Below are 20,029 nucleotides of genomic sequence, written 5' to 3'. Positions count from 1 at the left end.
TTAAAAATAAGGGCAAGCCTTACATTGTGGAAAAGAATTCCAAAGAATAAATCACATGCAACGTGCATGATATGGTGCCCTGGTGTTTACTCATGCATAATGTAAGAAATATAGGCAGAAGACAAGGGGCAAGAGATCAGTAGTGGACAGATATAGGCTAGCTAGGTGCCATCAGTATATGTAGGATACCAAAGAAAAAAACATTTACATAGGGAAAAGGTAGAACAGAAAGTGTCTGATCCAATTTACTTTTTTTTTTTTTTTGCTAAGTTTTCTTCTAGGAGATAATTTTTCTTCTTCTACAAAAAGAAAGAAACTCAGCATCTGGTGATGATCATGAGTTAAAGACTTGAGGTTGTCATTGTCAGTCAAGGGGTTTTGTATTAGAAATGAACATTTTATTTCCAGTTATTTAATTTGTCCAATTACTTTTGAGCACCTGAAATGTGTTAAAAAAATGCTTTTGTTGCCTCACATTGTTTTACAATCATTATGTTCCCCCTATTGGATTAAAGCTGAAAGTCTGCACTTCAACTGCATCTAAATTGCTTCATTTAAAATTCATTGTGGTAATGTACAGAACCAAAATTACGGTAGAAAAAAGATGCAGCCGCAGGGGGGCCCAGAAGCCACAGGGGGCCCCGTCCTGAGAGACTGACAACTAAGGGCAAGGAGAGAAAAAACTTTCTGCTCTCTGCACATCATTTGTTCTAATGACTGCATCTGCTCAGCCACTAATAACGAATCATACAAAGTTTTGTAGACAAAGATTTGTAGCCAGTCCCCATTCAGTGTGCAGTGGGTGGGGGCCCCATCTAAAGTTTTGCAGGGAGGCTCAGTGATTTCTAGTTACGCCCCTGGTAGCTGGGGTGGGGTTACGGCAGGAAGTGTTACTCTGTGACCATGTCCGAAGCAAGAGGAGCCACAAATCACCTCCTGGAGGGTGACATTGGGGAGAGAGGGGAGGACAAGTGGGCTCCCGCAGGAGGACAGGCCCAGTTGCAGCCGCAGTACCTACACTAGTGGTGTTAGACAACACTTTCTAAGGGACCTAAGCAGCCTATTTGAGAATATAACTTGTCAGCATTTTTAATGCCAGAAAATTCCAGCAATGAGGGGCATTATTCTCTGCAAGAATAACTTCACCTCCAATTTATGCAAATCTATGGGACCACATAGCAGCTTACAACTGATCCTCAGGGGGATGACTATAGTTCTGTCCTCTTCATGTAAACCTGGCCATTGCTTTCAAGGGGGATATTCTCCTGTAACTCTCACTGGTTTACAACATTGCACGTTACCAACTTACCATAGCAATTCATGCAGCACAGTGGCGTAGTAGTTAGCACTCTTACCTTACAGCACTGGATTCCCGATTCCAATCCCAGCCAGGGTAACATGCAAGGAGTTTGTATATTCTCCCCATGTATGTGTGGGTTTCCTCTGGGCACTCTGGTTTCCTCCCACATCCCCAAACCATACCGATAAGTTAATTGGCTTTCCCCAATATTGGTCCTAGAATATGATATAGGCAATACATGATACATACATAGATGTATGACTATGAGGGACAGTTAAGTGAAAAAAGGACTCTGTACATCGCTGTGGAAGATGTTGGTGCTATATTAATAATAATAATAATAATTATGCATTACCCTGGTAACGCATGTGGTGTTAATAAGCGATGCTCCCCAGGTGTTAGGACCTGTAAAATTACTGGCCTTTCCTGCATCGGGCCAATTTTTAAAAGTATGCATCCTAATGTGTGACACTGTGGCAAGCTTGCTTACAAGTAATGTATGGCTAAAAGAGTGTGGCACAGCAATACAATGCCTGCAGCATGAAATCTAGATTCACATACTGTCTATGTTATGTCTAGTATTTGGCCCTATCAGTATCATGTTGCTGGATGTATGTTTTTTGAGTGCAAATGGTTAATATTGGTTTGCATTCAGGGTTGGATTTATACTTTTTCCGCCCCTAGGCCAACTTTCTAGCACCTTCCCTACCATGTGCAGCACCCCCCTTCTATTGTGCAGCCCCCTCTTCCATGTCTAACATTCATATACAGCAGCCTTCTTCAGTTATATACAGGTCCCTTGGACAGTAGCTCCATATTTTCATGTGTTGCTCCTTATTTGCAACTTTTGTATTCCATTTGCAGACTTCTTACATATGCAGCAATCCCTCTTCCATGTCCAGCTGCCCCTTGGCCAGCTGCTTTCAGAAATCTGGCCCTGTTTGCATTGTGTTTAATTTGGCCACATCTCTTTGCTTGTGTTCTTCATCTGTTTGACCTGCCTGGCGTTCTATTAAGATCGCCAGGGAGGCTCCGGAAGGGTTTTTTTTTTATTAAAAAAAAACTATTTCATGCAGCCAACTAAAAGTTGGCTGCATGAAAGCGCACTAGAGGGCGCTCCGGAGGCGTTCTTCCGATCGCCTCCGGCGCCCAGAATAAACAAGGAAGGCCGCAACGAGCGGCCTTCCTTGTTTTGCTTCCCTCGTCGCCATAGCGACGAGCGGAGTGACGTCATGGACGTCAGCCGACGTCCTGACGTCAGCCGCCTCCGATAGAGCCCTTAGCGCTGGCCGGAACTTTTTGTTCCGGCTACGCTGGGCTCAGGCGGCTGGGGGGACCCTCTTTCGCCGCTGCTCGCGGCGGATCGCCGCAGAGCGGCGGCGATCAGGCAGCACACGCGGCTGGCAAAGTGCCGGCTGCGTGTGCTGCTTTTTACTTGAGCCAAATCGGCCCAGCAGGGCCTGAGCGGCAGGCTTCGGCGGTACTGGACGAGCTGAGCTCGTCCAGACCACCCAGCAGGTTAAAGGGAACCTAAACTGAGAGGGATATGGGCGTTTCCTCTTAATCAACACCAGTTGCTTGGCAGTCCTGCTGATTTCTTTGACTACAGTAGTGGCTGAATCACACACCTGAAACAAGCATGCAGCTAATCCAGTCTGACTTCAGTCAGAGCACCTGATCTGCCTACTTCTTGAGCGGCTGTGGCTAAAAGTATTACCAATACACAGGGATTAAACTGCGCTCCACAGAATAAGCAACTCCACAGGATATAGGGGATCGCAACTCCACACGAGTACCTCACTCAAGTACCATTTAAATCCAGAAAAATAAGTTGCGCATCAAATCTTTCTTATTGCATACAGCATGAAGATATCCCTATAAAAGATAATAAAATGCGCACATAGTGCCTAATACTGCTATATACAGCAAATTGCAACACCTCGTGCTGCACTCCTGGGGGATGTGCCACCACCTTAAATTCAATGGGTAAACCCCCCTCGTGAATCCACTCACCGACTCCAAACTTGTAACTTGCGCATCACTTATAAAACCAGCTGTCCAGGCAGTATATCCAATAAAATCCAGGCTTTAATAAAATCCACAATAAAATTGCAGTACGTGACAGACCTCTCCTTTCCCCGGCCACGGTACACGGGGTAGTGCGCCTCCACCATCCTGCCTGTTAGTTCCTGGTGACGTCAGCGCGCTCCTTAGCGGAGGCGGAGTTACCCATTGAATTTAAGGTGGTGGCATATCCCCCAGGAGTGCAGCACGAGGTGTCGCAATTTGCTGTATATAGCAGTATTAGGCACTATGTGCGCATTTTATTATCTTTTATAGGGATATCTTCATGCTGTATGCAATAAGAAAGATTTGATGCGCAACTTGCTTTTCAGGCTAAAAGTATTGGAGACACAGGATCAGCAGGAGGGTCAGGCAACTGGTATTATTTTAAAAGGAAAAATCCATATCCCTCTCAGTTTAGATTCCCTTTAAGTTCTTTGCAGGAGAAATATAGCAGACAGTGTGTGATCCTGCCCACAATCAAGTGACTACACTTACTGTCCACAGAGGAGCTTACAATCTAAGCCTAGCATAGCAATAGTCTAATGTCCTACCATATTATTATTATTATGTATTTATGTAGGCAATGACATCTTCTGCAGCACTTTACCGAGTACATAGTCATGTCACTGACTGTCCCCAAAGTAGCTCATAGTGTAATCCCTACCATAGTTTAATGCCCTACCATTATATTATTATGGAACCACTACAGCACTAGGGAAAACCTTAAGGGGTAAGGGGCTCAGCATATATATCATTATTAGGCTGGGCTGCAGTCCAAAGTGCATTATGTTTGGGGATTCATGGGGGAAGTCTGCCTATGGTTTGCACAATTAGAAATAAAGAGGCGCCCTGGTTGAAATAAAAGCATCTAAAAACAGCTTAAAATCGAGGAAATAATATGAGGTGGCTTACCTCAATAACGAAAACCTTGTATATGACAAAAGATTTTTATTTAGCACAGGCAACGCGTTTCGCTGGTCCAAGCCCGCTTCATCAGGCCAATAAAAGTGCCAAATGAACAAGTCGATATGGCAAAGGGAGCCTCTCAAATTATTTGTCTCCTATATTTTTTTTCTCTGCAAGGTGCTGAGACACCCACACTCCACTATATATGGTTTAGGGTCTACCTAATTATGTTTGGAGGAATCCCTACCTATTGATTTGAAATGCTACGTTTGAGGAACATGCTGAATAATTATGTTTGGGGAACATGCTGTTTAATTATATTTATTTTGTGGGGAATTACTGTCTTTCTTTTGTCATATGGCTTCTCCTTGAGCAAATTGGATTGGGATTTGTAGTGTGGAGGAAGCTAGGAGTTGAGGGGAAGGGGTGGAGTAGGTTTGCCCAGTATGGGGACAAGAATTTTCTGATGGTGGCCCCTTACAGGGATTGTCCCTCCAAAAGAGGAACATATGAGTGCTATGCCACACTTTCTTTTTTTTTTATTAATTCATTTATTTTACTTTACATCCTGAGTTGCCTAATGTATGCAGTGTATGTCTGCCATCTAGTGGTAAAGAGTGATATTTCAGTTATTTTCAAATATTGCAGTTCAGCGTCAGATGAATACTAGGGATGATCAATGGATGTTAATAATTTCTCCTTGCATTCTAATTTAATGTAAATGTTATGCAGCTTGAACTTGGACAAATAAAACCTAATGCTGCATACACACTTGAGATAAAAGTCTCTGGAAAAGGCAAGATCACAGACCAATTTTACCCCATTCCATGTAGTATGAGAGCCATACTCTACACAGTCTATTCTATGGAGCTGAACTCCCCATCAGATAAAATCTTTGCAAGATGCTGCACACAAAGATGCCCGTACACACTCAAAAGATCATTATCTGCAAAAGATCTCTTCCTGCAATAGATCCATTCCTTCAAAATGCATTCATAGTCTATGAGATCTGCAGATCCTCATACACACCTTGTTTAACAGACTTCATCTGCATATCTGGCAATTATCTGCAGATCTGAAAATCCATCCTGGTGGATCTGATCTGCAGATGATTGCCTGCTAAACAAGGTGTGTATGATGATCTGCAGATCTCAGACTATGAATGCATTTTGAAGGAATGGATCTATTGCAGGAAGAGATCTTTTGCAGAGAATGATCTTTTGAATGTGTACGGGCATCTTTGTGTGCAGCATCTTGCAAAGATTTTATTTGATGGGGAGTGCAGCTCCATAGAATAGACTGTGAAGGTATGGCTCTCATACTACATGGAATGGGGTATAATTGGTCTGTGATCTTGCCTTTTCCAGAGACTTTTATCTCAAGTGTGTATGCAGCATAACAGGAAGTTATTCTGATTGGTCCGATTTCAAGTTGCATATAATTTACATGAAATTTCAATGCAAGCAGAAACAATTTGCATCTCATTGATCATCCCTAAAAAATACTATTGGGGCTACAATAGTTGCAGCACATTAGAGACACTTTCAATATGTCAGTGTGACAAATCTCTAGTCTGCCAACACGTAACAACTCCAGGGCCTCTGCTATGGGTAACAGTGGCAAAAGCACATTTTAGGCCGAGTTTACACTATTGCGATTTCTATCCGTTTACACCTATTGAAATCAATAAGCTACATCCAAATTTGCATATGAGTAAAAAAATGGATGGCTGGCAGCAAATCACATCAGAGTGTGCCATAATTATTATTATACACTGTGTATATATATATATATATATATATATATATATATATATATATATATATTTTTTTTTTTTTTTTCTTTTTTTTTCTTTTTACTTTATTCCTGAAAGGGATCTGCCATTTCCTGCTGTCCCACGAGACCACCATTTTTTCACCTCAACTTCTGCAACATCCTCTTATATGGTTTTCCAGTAACTAGACTCTCGGTTCTTGAATGTTGCACTGCATTTGGTGAATTTTTCACCTAGGTCACCAAGTGACCAACTGTGCCAAGTTTGGGGACTCAAGTTTGGGGACGGCATTATTGCCATGAGAATTGCAGACTTTTATATTTTTTCCATCGCTGTGAATTGATGAAATCTGATTGGCTGTTGTGGTTCTACCCAGGTGTGAAGGGGGAGGAAGGGGGGAGGCCTGAGACCCCAGAACATAACTTCCCAGGTAGTAAGGGATCTGTATACCAAGTTTCATTAACATTTTTTGAGTGATCACGGCACACTCACGCGCAAACACACACACATTTTATATACATAGATAAGGTAAATGCTGAGACTGCCCCATAAGAAGATGGGCTAGTACAAATCCTGTCAGATTTTTGTTACCTACTAGAAGGGATAGCTCACACTGGGGGTGATTGTGCTGTGCTTGCCGACTGCCAGTGTTCGGCAAAATGCTAGTGCAGTGTCACCCTATGAGGATGTTCTCACAGCAGCGTTTTGATGTGTACAAAATTGAAATCTTGCTAAATGTTTTTCAGAGTGATTTAGCTTGAAGGAATGAGCAAAAACACACATAACTTTTAAAATCGTTCTGAAATTTGCATTGTAAAATTGCATTTTGCAATGTGAACTAAGCCTAAGTGACAGCAACGCATGTTATGGTGGCCACTAATGATCCAATCTTTTTCATCCAATCTTACTATTTCTATTTAATATAAGGGAACTGCCTCAATTATCCATTCATTATATTCACTCAATGTACCCTTAGGCCTGGAACCCACTGAAAACCGCAAACGCAAAACGCAACCGCTAGCGTTTTGTCTGAGCGGTTTGCAAGCGGATTCATGCGCGTTTTTGGTCGTGTTTTGCAACATTGTATTTTTTTCCCCAGCGGGTGCCTAGCGTTTTGCGTTTTGCGTTTTTATCCTGATTGGTCCTGTGAATTATTTTTCATTTTGTTACAGTGTGCTGAACCGCAAAACGCTAGCAAAACCGCTCAGTTTAGGTTTTGCTGAGCGTTTCCGCTAGCGGTTCAATACTTTACATTGAAGCGCTAACGCTCCCAAAATGCTGCATGTCCTGCGTTTGCGTTTCTGAGAAACGCAAACGCTCCTGTGGAAGTTGCCCCATCCATTAACATTAGCCCAGCGTTTTGGCAAACTGCTAGCGTATCGCAGTGCTGCCAAAACGCTGCCAAAAGCGCTCCTGTGGGTTCCAGCCCTTATGCTGGGAATACACGGGTCGATCCGGCGGCCGATTAGCCGCCGTATCGACCCCAGCCGCTTCCCCGCTCGTCCGCGCGGATCGGCTACCGATTGTCCCCGCCGGCGCTTCCTTATCAGCGCTCGATTCCCTGCCATTGTCCACCGGCAGGGATCGAGCAGGCGGGGGTCGAGCGGCTTGATCGGGCCAGCTGAATATTATCAGCTGGTCGGATCAGCTGGTCGATATACGGTACAGAAACGCACCGTGTATCCCCAGCATAATACTACATAGATTTGGTAAAATTGGATGAAAAAGATTGGATCATTAGTGGCCACCTTAACTCTGGTAGAAATGTACCTCTTATAAGTATGTGTACCAGTGGCGTAGCTAAGGAGCTGTGGGCCCCGATGCAAGTTTTACAATGGGGCCCCCCAGGCACTCTATACATAACAATTGATACGGCGCACCAAAACCTGCCAATGGCAACTACAGTGTCAGAGGTGCAAGAAGGGGATGGGGGACAGTTTGTTAATGATTACCACTATTCAAAGTATCTATAGAAGTGATTATTATGAGCACAGAACCAATAGAAAGCTAATACTGTAGTTGAGGGAGGGCCCTTCGGGGCCCCTCTGACCCAAGGGCCCTGATGCGGTCGCTACCGCTGCACCCCCTATTGCTACGCCCCTGATGTGTACATACTGTATGTATTTTAAATGTTATAATTTTTCATGACGTGTGCGGTGTGTCCCTGGTCAGTGACTGTGTATGATGTCAGAGATTCACACCAACCCACACTCGCCACACCTCTGTAAATGTGGCTCATTGCAATGCACCCAAACATGCTATCATCAAGATACAGTATTTGCCAACTATGCCAGAGTGTCCAGTGACAACATGCAATTTATTTATTTTTTTCCAAAAAGACCTAACGGTTTATGAGAAAATCGATTTTAAGATTTTGGTAAGTAAAAGTGTTTTTTTACAACCTTTGTTGAATCATTTTGTGTTAGTTTGGGGCTTATTACCTTCTCCATATAACCTATACGATTTTTCCTAAGTCTATTATTTAAACTGGTATGATTTCAACTGAAATTACACATTTTCTTTAAAGCGGTATTGTCACCATAAAAATCACATTTCAACAGCAACTGGTCTGAGTGTATTAAGTGATAAAGATGCTAATCCTGCATGTAAAACTTTCAAAACTTTTTCTGCTGTTATGGTGTTGGGTTATCACATACATTAGGAGCACTGGCCCTTTAATAGCAATTGCCATTCATTTGCATGCTGGGGGTTCTTTTTATCTATACTATATTCCTCCTCTTCCATTTATTTCCCTACCTAGCTGCTTATCTCAAACACCTTTGTTCACTTGTTGTGTTTACAAGCAAGGCTGAGGTGACTGTGCAGTTCCTAGTATACACCTCAGTGTGAATGTCTGAAGACTCTGGGAAGAGGGCAGCTAATGAATACACAATGAGCAAGAGAAGGGAGGGGGAAACTAGAGTCAGGGAGGATATGTTGTCAGCATTAGCTTGGCAAAATGGCCACTGCCTCGAATAGGATTTTCTACTTTTTCTTTATAAAATTCACAGGAATCATTACGTGGATCGCACAATACATCTGTTATGTAAGTAGAAGTAGTATTTATCTACTTTAAATATGTGCTTTTTATTTCTAGGTTAGCATGGGTGTCGCTTGTTCTTTAAAGTGGGCCTGAACTCTTGCACAGGACAGAAGGAAAAGCCCTTTATCACGCCTAAACTCAGATTAGGCGTGATAAAATGAAACTTGCGCGAAATCGCGCGGCGCACAGTGCAGTGCGCGCGATGCGCCCATTAAACCCTATGGGCGCTGCGCGCGGGACTTTGCGCGCGATAAAGAGCACAAAGCGGTGCTAACTCAGCAGTGCAAAGGTTATCACGCCTAAAGTTATCACCGCTTTGTGAATCAGGCCCTAAGTCTGCTCTCATGAAAGCAGGAAGTAGAAACAGTGCAGATTTATTGCAGGATTTGTATCAGCTGTAACAAAGAAATGTTTTCTTTAAAGGTTATTATAGTTAATAGTGTGTATGTGTTAGGGTCAGGCAGGTAGTTTGTGCGGGTTGTTAATGTCATAGCTGTATGTTAATCCAAGTTTCATAGATTTGCACCTAATAGATATAAGGTGATACTAGTATTTAATAAGGCCAATGTAACACAGTTGATACAGATGAACAGAGTTACCCTTTAACATTGGCCTCAGATTCTTCTATTGCTGAAAATGAGTAGTCAAGAGCGAGTACTGTGTGTGGCTTTATCTTTTCAGGAAATTCCACAGATGTGCGGTGCCTGGCACTGCGTAGGATGTCTCCATTCTCACGAGCTGAAATCTTAGAAGCATCCTTGAAGAACTTGGACTACGTGCACAAAACAACACCAGGTGCTAAGCCATGAGAAAACTCCACCCTGCTGTGCAATGAAGAAAAAACTCTTGGTGTCATGCATTCATTATTGGACTAGTAAAGCTCATCATGACTACGTAATTTGTAGTATAAGAATCAGTACACAGCGGAAGTGCCTTCAGAAACCTTAACTGCCAGAATCTTTTATTTTACTTGGCTTACCTGGTTTCTCCATGTATACATGTGAAGCTTTTGAATAAAGCCATATTGCTTTCCTTTTCATCTCCTGACATATTTTTGGAAATCTTGGTGTATTGATAAGTGAGTGACTTCCACAGGGTCAGGCAGGTAGTTTGTGCGGGGGGAGGGGGTGTTAGAATCAGGCAGGTAGTTTGTGCTGGCGGGGGGGGAGGGGTGTGTTAGAATCAGGTACGTAGTTTGTGCTGGGGGGGGGGGGGGGGAAGGAGTGTGTTAGAATCAGGTAGGTAGTTTGTGCAGGGGGGGGGGGGGATGGAGTTAGGGTTCAAGTAGGTAGTTTGATTAGGGTTAGGCGTTGGGGGGAGGGTTCTGTATGAGAGTAGGCTTAGGTTTAGTCATAGTAACGTATCGCTATTTAATACCGATATTTTACACTTTATTAGTAAAATATTGGTATTAAATACCGGTATTTTACTATCGACATTACTGGTGGCCCAAATTTTTGTGCTTCTTTTTTTCAATGGACGCCCTACAGAACCCATGCAACAATAATGAAACATTAAACAGGGATCTATTATCTATTCCGATACCTCTGAAAGTACTGTGCTCCAGCACTATAAAAATTATTAACTATATAACAAACTCTGAGGAAGGCTTATTAGCCCAAAGCTTACGCCTTTAAGTTAGCCAATTAAATGGTATCCTGATTTAAAACTTCTTGCAATATGACATGTTATATAGATGTTTGTACTAAAGTAGAGTAACCCTCTAAAGTAATGTTAAGTAATGGTTTTTTTTAAAGACTTCTGCTTGTTTTATAAAGTAGCAAAAGAGAGGAGAACAAGGCAGCCATGTGCATATGGATTTGCTTCAGATGATTCAATTCATCATATCAGGACGACTAAATTCCAATCTCACTCTTTTACCTCGTGCAATACAGTATACGTCTGTTCTCTGGTTATCTTAGCACGCCACCTAGTGGACAACAGTCTCCCTGCATTCGTAGTCTTTTCAATAAAGTTACATGTTGTTGAATGGAAGCGGAAGTGCTTGATGATGCCGGTTGTTGTTGAGATTTGGGAATTGGAAAATGAGTGAAATTGTGGAGAGGACTCTGAGTGCTCTGCCAGGCCTCCTTCTGCAGGAGCCTCCGCCGGGGACCAGCTCCAAACTGGGGAGCCTCATTCGGAACATCACGGCACTCAGCTCCAGACAGGTACTCATAGAGGGGGAGCTGGCAGTGTGGCCATACTGGGAGGGAGTTGTCAGTGTGTTTATACAGGGAGTGGGAGCTGTCAGTGTGGCAATGCTGGGAGTGGGAGCTGTCAGTGGTGCAGTGCTGGGAAGTAAAGCTGTCAGTATGGAGTCCTGGGAAAGGGAGAGGTCAGTGTGCTCATACTGGGAGTTGGAGTTGTCAGTGGGAGTCAGTGTGACAGTGCTGGGAGAGTGAGCTGTCAGTGTGACAGTGCTGGGAGAGTGTGCTGTCAGTGTGACAGTGCTGGGAGAGTGAGCTGTCAGTGTGACAGTGCTGGGAGAGTGAGCTGTCAGTGGGGCAGTGCTGGGAGAGTGAGCTGTCAGTGGGGCAGTGCTGGGAGAGTGAGCTGTCAGTGGGGCAGTGCTGGGAGAGTGAGCTGTCAGTGGGGCAGTGCTGGGAGAGTGAGCTGTCAGTGGGACAGTGCTGGGAGAGTGAGCTGTCAGTGGGGCAGTGCTGGGAGTGTGAGCTGTCTATGTGACAGTGCTGGGAAAGTAAGTTGTCAGTGTGACAGTGCTGGGAGAGTGAGCGGTCAGTGGGACAGTGCTGGGAGAGTGAGCTGTCAGTGGGACAGTGCTGGGAGAGTGAGCTGTCAGTGGGGCAGTGCTGGGAGAGTGAGCTGTCAGTGGGGCAGTGCTGGGAGAGTGAGCTGTCAGTGGGGCAGTGCTGGGAGAGTGAGCTGTCAGTGGGGCAGTGCTGGGAGAGTGAGCTGTCAGTGGGGCAGTGCTGGGAGAGTGAGCTGTCAGTGGGGCAGTGCTGGGAGTGTGAGCTGTCAGTGGGGCAGAGCTGGGAGAGTGAGCTGTCAGTGGGGCAGTGCTGGGAGAGTGAGCTGTCAGTGGGGCAGTGCTGGGAGAGTGAGCTGTCAGTGGGGCAGTGCTGGGAGAGTGAGCTGTCAGTGGGGCAGTGCTGGCAGAGTGAGCTGTCAGTGGGGCAGTGCTGGGAGAGTGAGCTGTCAGTGGGGCAGTGCTGGCAGAGTGAGCTGTCAGTGGGGCAGTGCTGGCAGAGTGAGCTGCCAGTGGGGCAGTGCTGGGAGAGTGAGCTGCCAGTGGGGCAGTGCTGGGAGAGTGAGCTGTCAGTGTGACAGTGCTGGGAGAGTGAGCTGTCAGTGTGACAGTGCTGGGAGAGTGAGCTGTCAGTGTGACAGTGCTGGGAGAGTGAGCTGTCAGTGTGACAGTGCTGGGAGAGTGAGCTGTCAGTGTGACAGTGCTGGGAGAGTGAGCTGTCAGTGTGACAGTGCTGGGAGAGTGAGCTGTCAGTGGGGCAGTGCTGGGAGAGTGAGCTGTCAGTGGGGCAGTGCTGGGAGAGTGAGCTGTCAGTGGGACAGTGCTGGGAGAGTGAGCTGTCAGTGGGACAGTGCTGGGAGAGTGAGCTGTCAGTGGGACAGTGCTGGGAGAGTGAGCTGTCAGTGGGACAGTGCTGGGAGAGTGAGCTGTCAGTGGGACAGTGCTGGGAGAGTGAGCTGTCAGTGGGACAGTGCTGGGAGAGTGAGCTGTCAGTGGGACAGTGCTGGGAGAGTGAGCTGTCAGTGGGACAGTGCTGGGAGAGTGACCTGTCATGGAAAATGGAGAGGTCAGTGTGGCAGTGCTGGGAGAGTAAGCTGTCAGTGTGGCAGTGCTGGGAGAGTGAACTGTCATGGAAAATGGAGAGGTCAGTGTGGCAGTGCTGGGAGAGTAAGCTGTCTGTGTGACAGTGCTGTCAGAGTGTTCTGTCCATGTGGCAGTGCTGGGAGAGTGTTCTGTCATGGAGTACTGGGAAAGGGAGAGGTGCGTGTGGCAGTGCTAGGAGAGTGAGCTGTCACTTTGGCAGTGCTGGGAGAGTGACCTGTCATGGAAAATGGAGAGGTCAGTGTGGCAGTGCTGGGAGAGTGAGCTGTCTATGTGACAGTGCTGGGAAAGTAAGCTGTCAGTGTGACAGTGCTGTCAGAGTGTTCTGTCCATGTGGCAGTGCTGGGAGAGTGCTCTGTCATGGAGTACTGGGAAAGGGAGAGGTGCGTGTGGCAGTGCTAGGAGAGTGAGCTGTCAGTTTGGCAGTGCTGGGAGAATGACCTGTCATGGAAAATGGAGAGGTCAGTGTGGCAGTGCTGGGAGTGTGAGCTGACAGTGTGGCAGTGCTGGGAGAGTGAACTGTCATGGAAAATGGAGAGGTCAGTGTGGCAGTGCTGGGAGTGTGAGCTGACAGTGTGGCAGTGTTGGGAGAGTGAACTGTCATGGAAAATGGAGAGGTCAGTGTGGCAGTGCTGGGAGAGTAAGCTGTCAGTGTGGCAGTGCTGGGAGAGTAAACTGTCAGTGTGGCAGTGCTGGGAGAGTGAGCTGTCAGTGGAACAGTGCTGGGAGAGTGATCTGTCAGTGGGGCAGTGCTGGGAGAGTAAGCTGTCAGTGTGACAGTGCTGTCAGAGTGTTCTGTCCATGTGGCAGTGCTGGGAGAGTGTTCTGTCATGGAGTACTGGGAAAGGGAGAGGTGCGTGTGGAAGTGCTAGGAGAGTGAGCTGTCACTTTGGCAGTGCTGGGAGAGTGACCTGTCATGGAAAATGGAGAGGTCAGTGTGGCAGTGCTGGGAGAGTGAGCTGGCAGTGCTGGGAGAGTGAGCTGGCAGTGCTGGGAGAGTGAGCTGTCTATGTGACAGTGCTGGGAGAGTGAGCTGTCTATGTGACAGTGCTGGGAAAGTAAGCTGTCAGTGTGACAGTGCTGTCAGAGTGTTCTGTCCATGTGGCAGTGCTGGGAGAGTGTTCTGTCATGGAGTACTGGGAAAGGGAGAGGTGCGTGTGGCAGTGCTAGGAGAGTGAGCTGTCAGTTTGGCAGTGCTGGGAGAATGACCTGTCATGGAAAATGGAGAGGTCAGTGTGGCAGTGCTGGGAGTGTGAGCTGACAGTGTGGCAGTGCTGGGAGAGTGAACTGTCATGGAAAATGGAGAGGTCAGTGTGGCAGTGCTGGGAGTGTGAGCTGACAGTGTGGCAGTGTTGGGAGAGTGAACTGTCATGGAAAATGGAGAGGTCAGTGTGGCAGTGCTGGGAGAGTAAGCTGTCAGTGTGGCAGTGCTGGGAGAGTAAGCTGTCAGTGTGGCAGTGCTGGGAGAGTAAGCTGTCAGTGTGACAGTGCTGGGAGAGTGCGCTGTCATTGTGGCAGTGCTGGGAGAGTGCGCTGTCATTGTGGCAGTGCTGGGAGAGTGAGCTGTCATTGTGGCAGTGCTGGGAGAGTGAGCTGTCAGCGTGACAGTGCTGGGAGAGTAAGCTGTCAGCGTGACCGTGCTGGGAGAGTGAGCTGTCAGCGTGACAGTGCTGGGAGAGTGAGCTGTCAGCGTGACAGTGCTGGGAGAGTGAGCTGTCAGCGGGGCAGTGCTGGGAGAGTGAGCTGTCAGCGGGGCAGGGCTGGGAGAGTGAGCTGTCAGCGGGGCAGTGCTGGGAGAGTGAGCTGTCAGCGGGGCAGTGCTGGGAGAGTGAGCTGTCAGCGGGGCAGTGCTGGGAGAGTGAGCTGTCAGCGGGGCAGTGCTGGGAGAGTGAGCTGTCAGCGGGGCAGTGCTGGGAGAGTGAGCTGTCAGCGGGGCAGTGCTGGGAGAGTGAGCTGTCAGCGGGGCAGTGCTGGGAGAGTGAGCTGTCAGCGGGGCAGTGCTGGGAGAGTGAGCTGTCAGCGGGGCAGTGCTGGGAGAGTGAGCTGTCAGCGGGGCAGTGCTGGGAGAGTGAGCTGTCATGGAAAAGGGTGAGATCAGTGTGGCAGTGCTGGGAGAGTAAGCTGTCAGTGTGGCAGTGCTGGGAGAGTAAACTGTCATGGAAAAGGGTGAGATCAGTGTGGCAGTGCTGGGAGAGTAAGCTGTCAGTGTGGCCGTGCTGGGAGAGTAAGCTGTCAGTGTGGCAGTGCTGGGAGAGTAAGCTGTCAGTGTGGCAGTGCTGGGAGAGTAAGCTGTCAGTGTGGCAGTGCTGGGAGTGTGAATTTGTCAATGTGGTAGTATTGGGAGAGTTAACTGTCATGGACTCATGGAAAAGGGAGAGGGTGATGTGGCAGTGCTGGGAGAGTGATCTGCCAGTGTGACAGTGCTGTGAGAGAGAGCTGTCAGTGTGACAGTGTTGGGAGAGTGAGCTGTCAGTGTGACAGTGTTGGGAGTGTGAGCTGTCAGTGTGACAGTGTTGGGAGAGTGAGCAGTCAGTGTGACAGTGTTGGGAGAGTGAGCTGTCAGTGTGTCAGTGCTGGGAGAGTGAGCTGTCAGTGCTAAGAGAGTGAGCTGTCAGTGGGGCAGTGCTGGGAGAGTGAGCTGTCAGTGGGGCAGTGCTGGGAGAGTGAGCTGTCAGTGGGGCAGTGCTGGGAGAGTGAGCTGTCAGTGGGGCAGTGCTGGGAGAGTGAGCTGTCAGTGGGGCAGTGCTGGGAGAGTGAGCTGTCAGTGGGGCAGTGCTGGGAGAGTGAGCTGTCAGTGGGGCAGTGCTGGGAGAGTGAGCTGTCAGTGGGGCTGTGCTGGGAGAGTGAACTGTCAGCGTGACAGTGTTGGAAGAGTGAGCTGTCAATGTGACAGTGCTGGGAGAGTGAATTTGTCAGTGTGACAGTGTTGGGAGTGTGAGCTGTCAGTGTGACAGTGTTGGGAGAGTGAGCTGTCAGTGTGTCAGTGCTGGGAGAGTGAGCTGTCAGTGTGTCAGTGCTGGGAGAGTGAGCTGTCAGTGGGTCAGTGCTGGGAGAGTGAGCTGTCAGTGGGGCAGTGCTGGGAGAGTGAGCTGTCAGTGGGGCTGTGCTGGGAGAGTGAGCTGTCAGTGGGGCTGTGCTGGGAGAGTGAGCTGTCAGTGGGGCAGTGTTGGGAGAGTGAGCTGTCAGTGTGACAGTGTTGGGAGAGTGAGCTGTCAGTGTGACAGTGTTGAGAGAGTGAGCTGTCAGTGTGACAGTGTTGGGAGAGTGAGCTGTCAGTGTGACAGTGTTGGGAGAGTGAGCTGTCAGTGTGACAGTGTTGGGAGAGTGAGCTGTCAGTGTGACAGTGTTGGGAGAGTGAGCTGTCAGTGTGACAGTGTTGGGAGAGTGAGCTGTCAGTGTGACAGTGTTGGGAGAGTGAGCTGTCAGTGTGACAGTGTTGGGAGAGTGAGCTGTCAGTGTGACAGTGTTGGGAGTGTGAGCTGTCAGTGTGGCAGTGCTGGGAGAGTAAGCTGTCAGTGTGGCAGTGCTGGGAGAGTAAGCTGTCAGTGTGGCAGTGCTGGGAGTGTGAATTTGTCAATGTGGTAGTGTTGGGAGAGTTAACTGTCATGGACTCATGGAAAAGGGAGAGGGTGATGTGGCAGTGCTGGGAGAGTGATCTGCCAGTGTGACAGTGCTGTGAGAGAGAGCTGTCAGTGTGACAGTGTTGGGAGAGTGAACTGTCAGTGTGACAGTGTTGGGAGAGTGAGCTGTCAGTGTGACAGTGTTGGGAGAGTGAGCAGTCAGTGTGACAGTGTTGGGAGAGTGAGCTGTCAGTGTGTCAGTGCTGGGAGAGTGAGCTGTCAGTGCTGGGAGAGTGAGCTGTCAGTGGGGCAGTGCTGGGAGAGTGAGCTGTCAGTGGGGCAGTGCTGGGAGAGTGAGCTGTCAGTGGGGCAGTGCTGGGAGAGTGAGCTGTCAGTGAGGCAGTGCTGGGAGAGTGAGCTGTCAGTGGGGCAGTGCTGGGAGAGTGAGCTGTCAGTGGGGCAGTGCTGGGAGAGTGAGCTGTCAGTGGGGCAGTGCTGGGAGAGTGAGCTGTCAGTGGGGCTGTGCTGTGAGAGTGAACTGTCAGCGTGACAGTGTTGGAAGAGTGAGCTGTCAATGTGACAGTGCTGGGAGAGTGAATTTGTCAGTGTGACAGTGTTGGGAGTGTGAGCTGTCAGTGTGACAGTGTTGGGAGAGTGAGCAGTCAGTGTGACAGTGTTGGGAGAGTGAGCTGTCAGTGGGTCAGTGCTGGGAGAGTGAGCTGTCAGTGGGTCAGTGCTGGGAGAGTGAGCTGTCAGTGGGGCAGTGCTGGGAGAGTGAGCTGTCAGTGGGGCTGTGCTGGGAGAGTGAGCTGTCAGTGGGGCTGTGCTGGGAGAGTGAGCTGTCAGTGGGGCAGTGTTGGGAGAGTGAGCTGTCAGTGTGACAGTGTTGGGAGAGTGAGCTGTCAGTGTGACAGTGTTGAGAGAGTGAGCTGTCAGTGTGACAGTGTTGGGAGAGTGAGCTGTCAGTGTGACAGTGTTGGGAGAGTGAGCTGTCAGTGTGACAGTGTTGGGAGAGTGAGCTGTCAGTGTGACAGTGTTGGGAGAGTGAGCTGTCAGTGTGACAGTGTTGGGAGAGTGAGCTGTCAGTGTGACAGTGTTGGGAGAGTGAGCTGTCAGTGTGACAGTGTTGGGAGAGTGAGCTGTCAGTGTGACAGTGTTGGGAGTGTGAGCTGTCAGTGTGACAGTGTTGGGAGAGTGAGCTGTCAGTGTGACAGTGTTAGGCGTCTGAACTTGAACTGTCATGGAAATGGGAGAGGTCAGTGTGGCAGTGCTGGTTGTGTGCACTGACAGTGTGGCAGTGCTGGGAGAGTGAGCTGCCATTGTTGGCACTGGGAGGAGGAGCTGTCAGTATGGAGCCACTGGAAGGAGGAGCTGTCAGTGTAGCGGCGCTGGAAGGAGGAGCTGTCAGTGTGGTGGGACTAGAAGGAGAAGGTGTCAGTGTAGTTGCAATGGAAGGAGAAGCTGTCAATGAAGTGGCTCTAAGAGGAGGAGCAACCAGTGTAGCAGCATTGGTAGGAGGAGCAGCCAGTGTGGTGGCACAAGGAGGAAGAGCAGCCAGTGTAGCAGTATTGGTAAGCAGGGCTGGGCCAAAACAGAGGCAGGAGAGGCTCCAGCCTCTGGGCACAGTGTAGGAGGGGGCGCATATCCCACTCAGCTATAATTCCCCTATTCTGTTTGAAGCAGAGAAATAAGAAAAGGGGATACATGGTGGTGACTGCAAGCCAGAAAACTAGAGATTAAGGTTTTGGGGGCCCTGGGGTGCCTCTTGGTCTAATAGCAATCAGTGTGATGGCTGGAGTGGGAGGGATGGAGGGGCGCACTTTGGTGTCTCAGCCTTGGGTGCTGGAGGACCGAGTCCCGGCTCTGTTGGTAAGTGGAGGAGCAGCCAGTGTGGTGGCACTGGGAGGACATGGCAAAGCTTAGAGGATAGCTGTAAGTGTGGCAGTTTAGGAAGTTAGGATTGTCAATTTTAAAGTGCTGGAAAAGGGGAACAATCCATGCTGCTTTGCTGGGAAGAGTAGTAGTCAGTTTGGCAGAGTTGGAAGAAGGAGCTGTCAGTATGGCAGTACTGTGACAGGGAGCAACCAGTGTGACAGCACAGGGAGGTAGAGGCATCAGTGTGGCGGTCCTGGGAAGTGGGTGGTGCTGGTAATCGCTAAGCTGTGTTGTGCTGCTGTGTAATGCACCATCACATTGTAGTATGCATTTGTGTACACTGGTTTGCATTTCCCAATTAAATGTAAATGTATGTCATCAGTGCTGTACTATGTAGTAGTAGTAGTAGTAGTAGTAGTAGTAGTACAGCTGGCTTTGCATTATGTTACAATGCACAGTTCTGCAAGCAAAAGGAAAAACAAATCTTTTATTTGGACAGAGACACTTGCAAATGATTGCCCAGCTAAAGGAAACCTGAAATTACTTTAAAAAAAAGTTTCACTTACCTGTGGCTTCTGCCAGCCCCCTGCAGCTGCCCTGCGCCTGCGCCATCACGGAACGATCCTCCTGTCCCTCGCCGTGGCTACGTTTTTTGTTAACGCAGACTTTCAAGTCGATGGCCACTGGGCTGCGCGCCTCCTCGTTTGCACTCCCGTCTCTGGGAGCGTCCTGCACAGACGTAGTATGAGAAAACCTTGTACTGCATAGGATGCTCCCAGCAATGGGAGCGTGAACGAAGACGCAGTGCCATCGAGATGCCAGGCAGCATTAATGAAACTTCTGGGGACCGGATTATCGTTCTGTGATGGTGTGGGCACAGGCCGACTGCAGAGGACTGGCAGATGCCCCAGGTAAGTGGGGCTTTTTTAACTTTTTTTTTTAAGTGTACCAGAGATGGTGTCTTACTAAGATTTTTTTTACTTACCCGGGGCTTCCACCAGTCCCATAAGTGTCTGAGACCCTTGCCATCCTCCCCCGGTCCTCTGTTTAGCGGCAATCATCCCTGGTAACTGACTTTGTCGCGTCAGTCGGGGTCTTTTGCACCCTCTCTGGTTTCCTTTAACCACTTCAGCCTTTAGTGTTTTTTCACCTTATGCATCCAAGCAATTTTCACCTCCCATTCATTCACCAATAACTTTATCACTAATTATCACAATGAAATAATCTATATCTTGTTTTTTCCGCCACCAATCAGGCTTTCTTTGGGAGGTACATTTTGCTAAGAAATATTTTATTCTAAATGCATTTTAACAGGAATATTAAGATAAAAAATAAAAAAATATATTTAAATAATACATGCTACCATAATTAAAACCCACGGATTTTATTTGCCCATTTGTCCCGGTTACTACACCATTTAAATTATGTCCTTATCACTTTGTCTGGCGCCAATATTTTATTTGGAAATAAAGGTGCATTTTTTTCAGTTTTGCGTCCATCACTATTTACAAGCTTATAATTTAAAAAATATTAGTATTATAACCTCTTGACATGCATATTCAAAAAGTTCAGACCCTTAGGTAACTATTTATGTGTTTTTGTTTATTTTTATTGTAATTTTCTTCTAATTAAACATTTTATTTGAGTATTTTTGGGTGTGTGGGAGGTAAACAGCTAATTTTAAATGTAAAAA

At 47.8% G+C, this 20,029-nt stretch overlaps 1 protein-coding gene across 4 annotated transcripts in view; it reads left to right on the top strand.

Annotated features, from left to right (window-relative positions):
- Nucleotides 1-1,372: 1,372 nt before the first annotated feature.
- AP4E1 (adaptor related protein complex 4 subunit epsilon 1) overlaps nucleotides 1,373-20,029 on the top strand; it is a 112,147-nt gene continuing 93,490 nt past the window's right edge. For 2 of the 4 annotated variants that reach the window (XM_068275442.1, XM_068275441.1), the window contains exon 1: nucleotides 11,100-11,261. In XM_068275442.1, coding sequence (XP_068131543.1) covers nucleotides 11,136-11,261 — 126 coding nt within the window. In that variant the 5' untranslated portion in view covers nucleotides 11,100-11,135. Of the gene's footprint in view, nucleotides 1,394-1,731; nucleotides 1,750-11,099; nucleotides 11,262-20,029 lie in introns of those variants that run through there. The other 2 variants (XM_068275445.1, XM_068275443.1) reach the window with 2 other exon arrangements.

Source organism: Hyperolius riggenbachi, chromosome 3, assembly GCF_040937935.1.
Source record: "Hyperolius riggenbachi isolate aHypRig1 chromosome 3, aHypRig1.pri, whole genome shotgun sequence".
Lineage (NCBI taxonomy): Eukaryota > Metazoa > Chordata > Amphibia > Anura > Hyperoliidae > Hyperolius > Hyperolius riggenbachi.
Note: the sequence above shows the minus strand (reverse complement) of the source record. Positions and strands in the feature narration are given on the sequence as shown.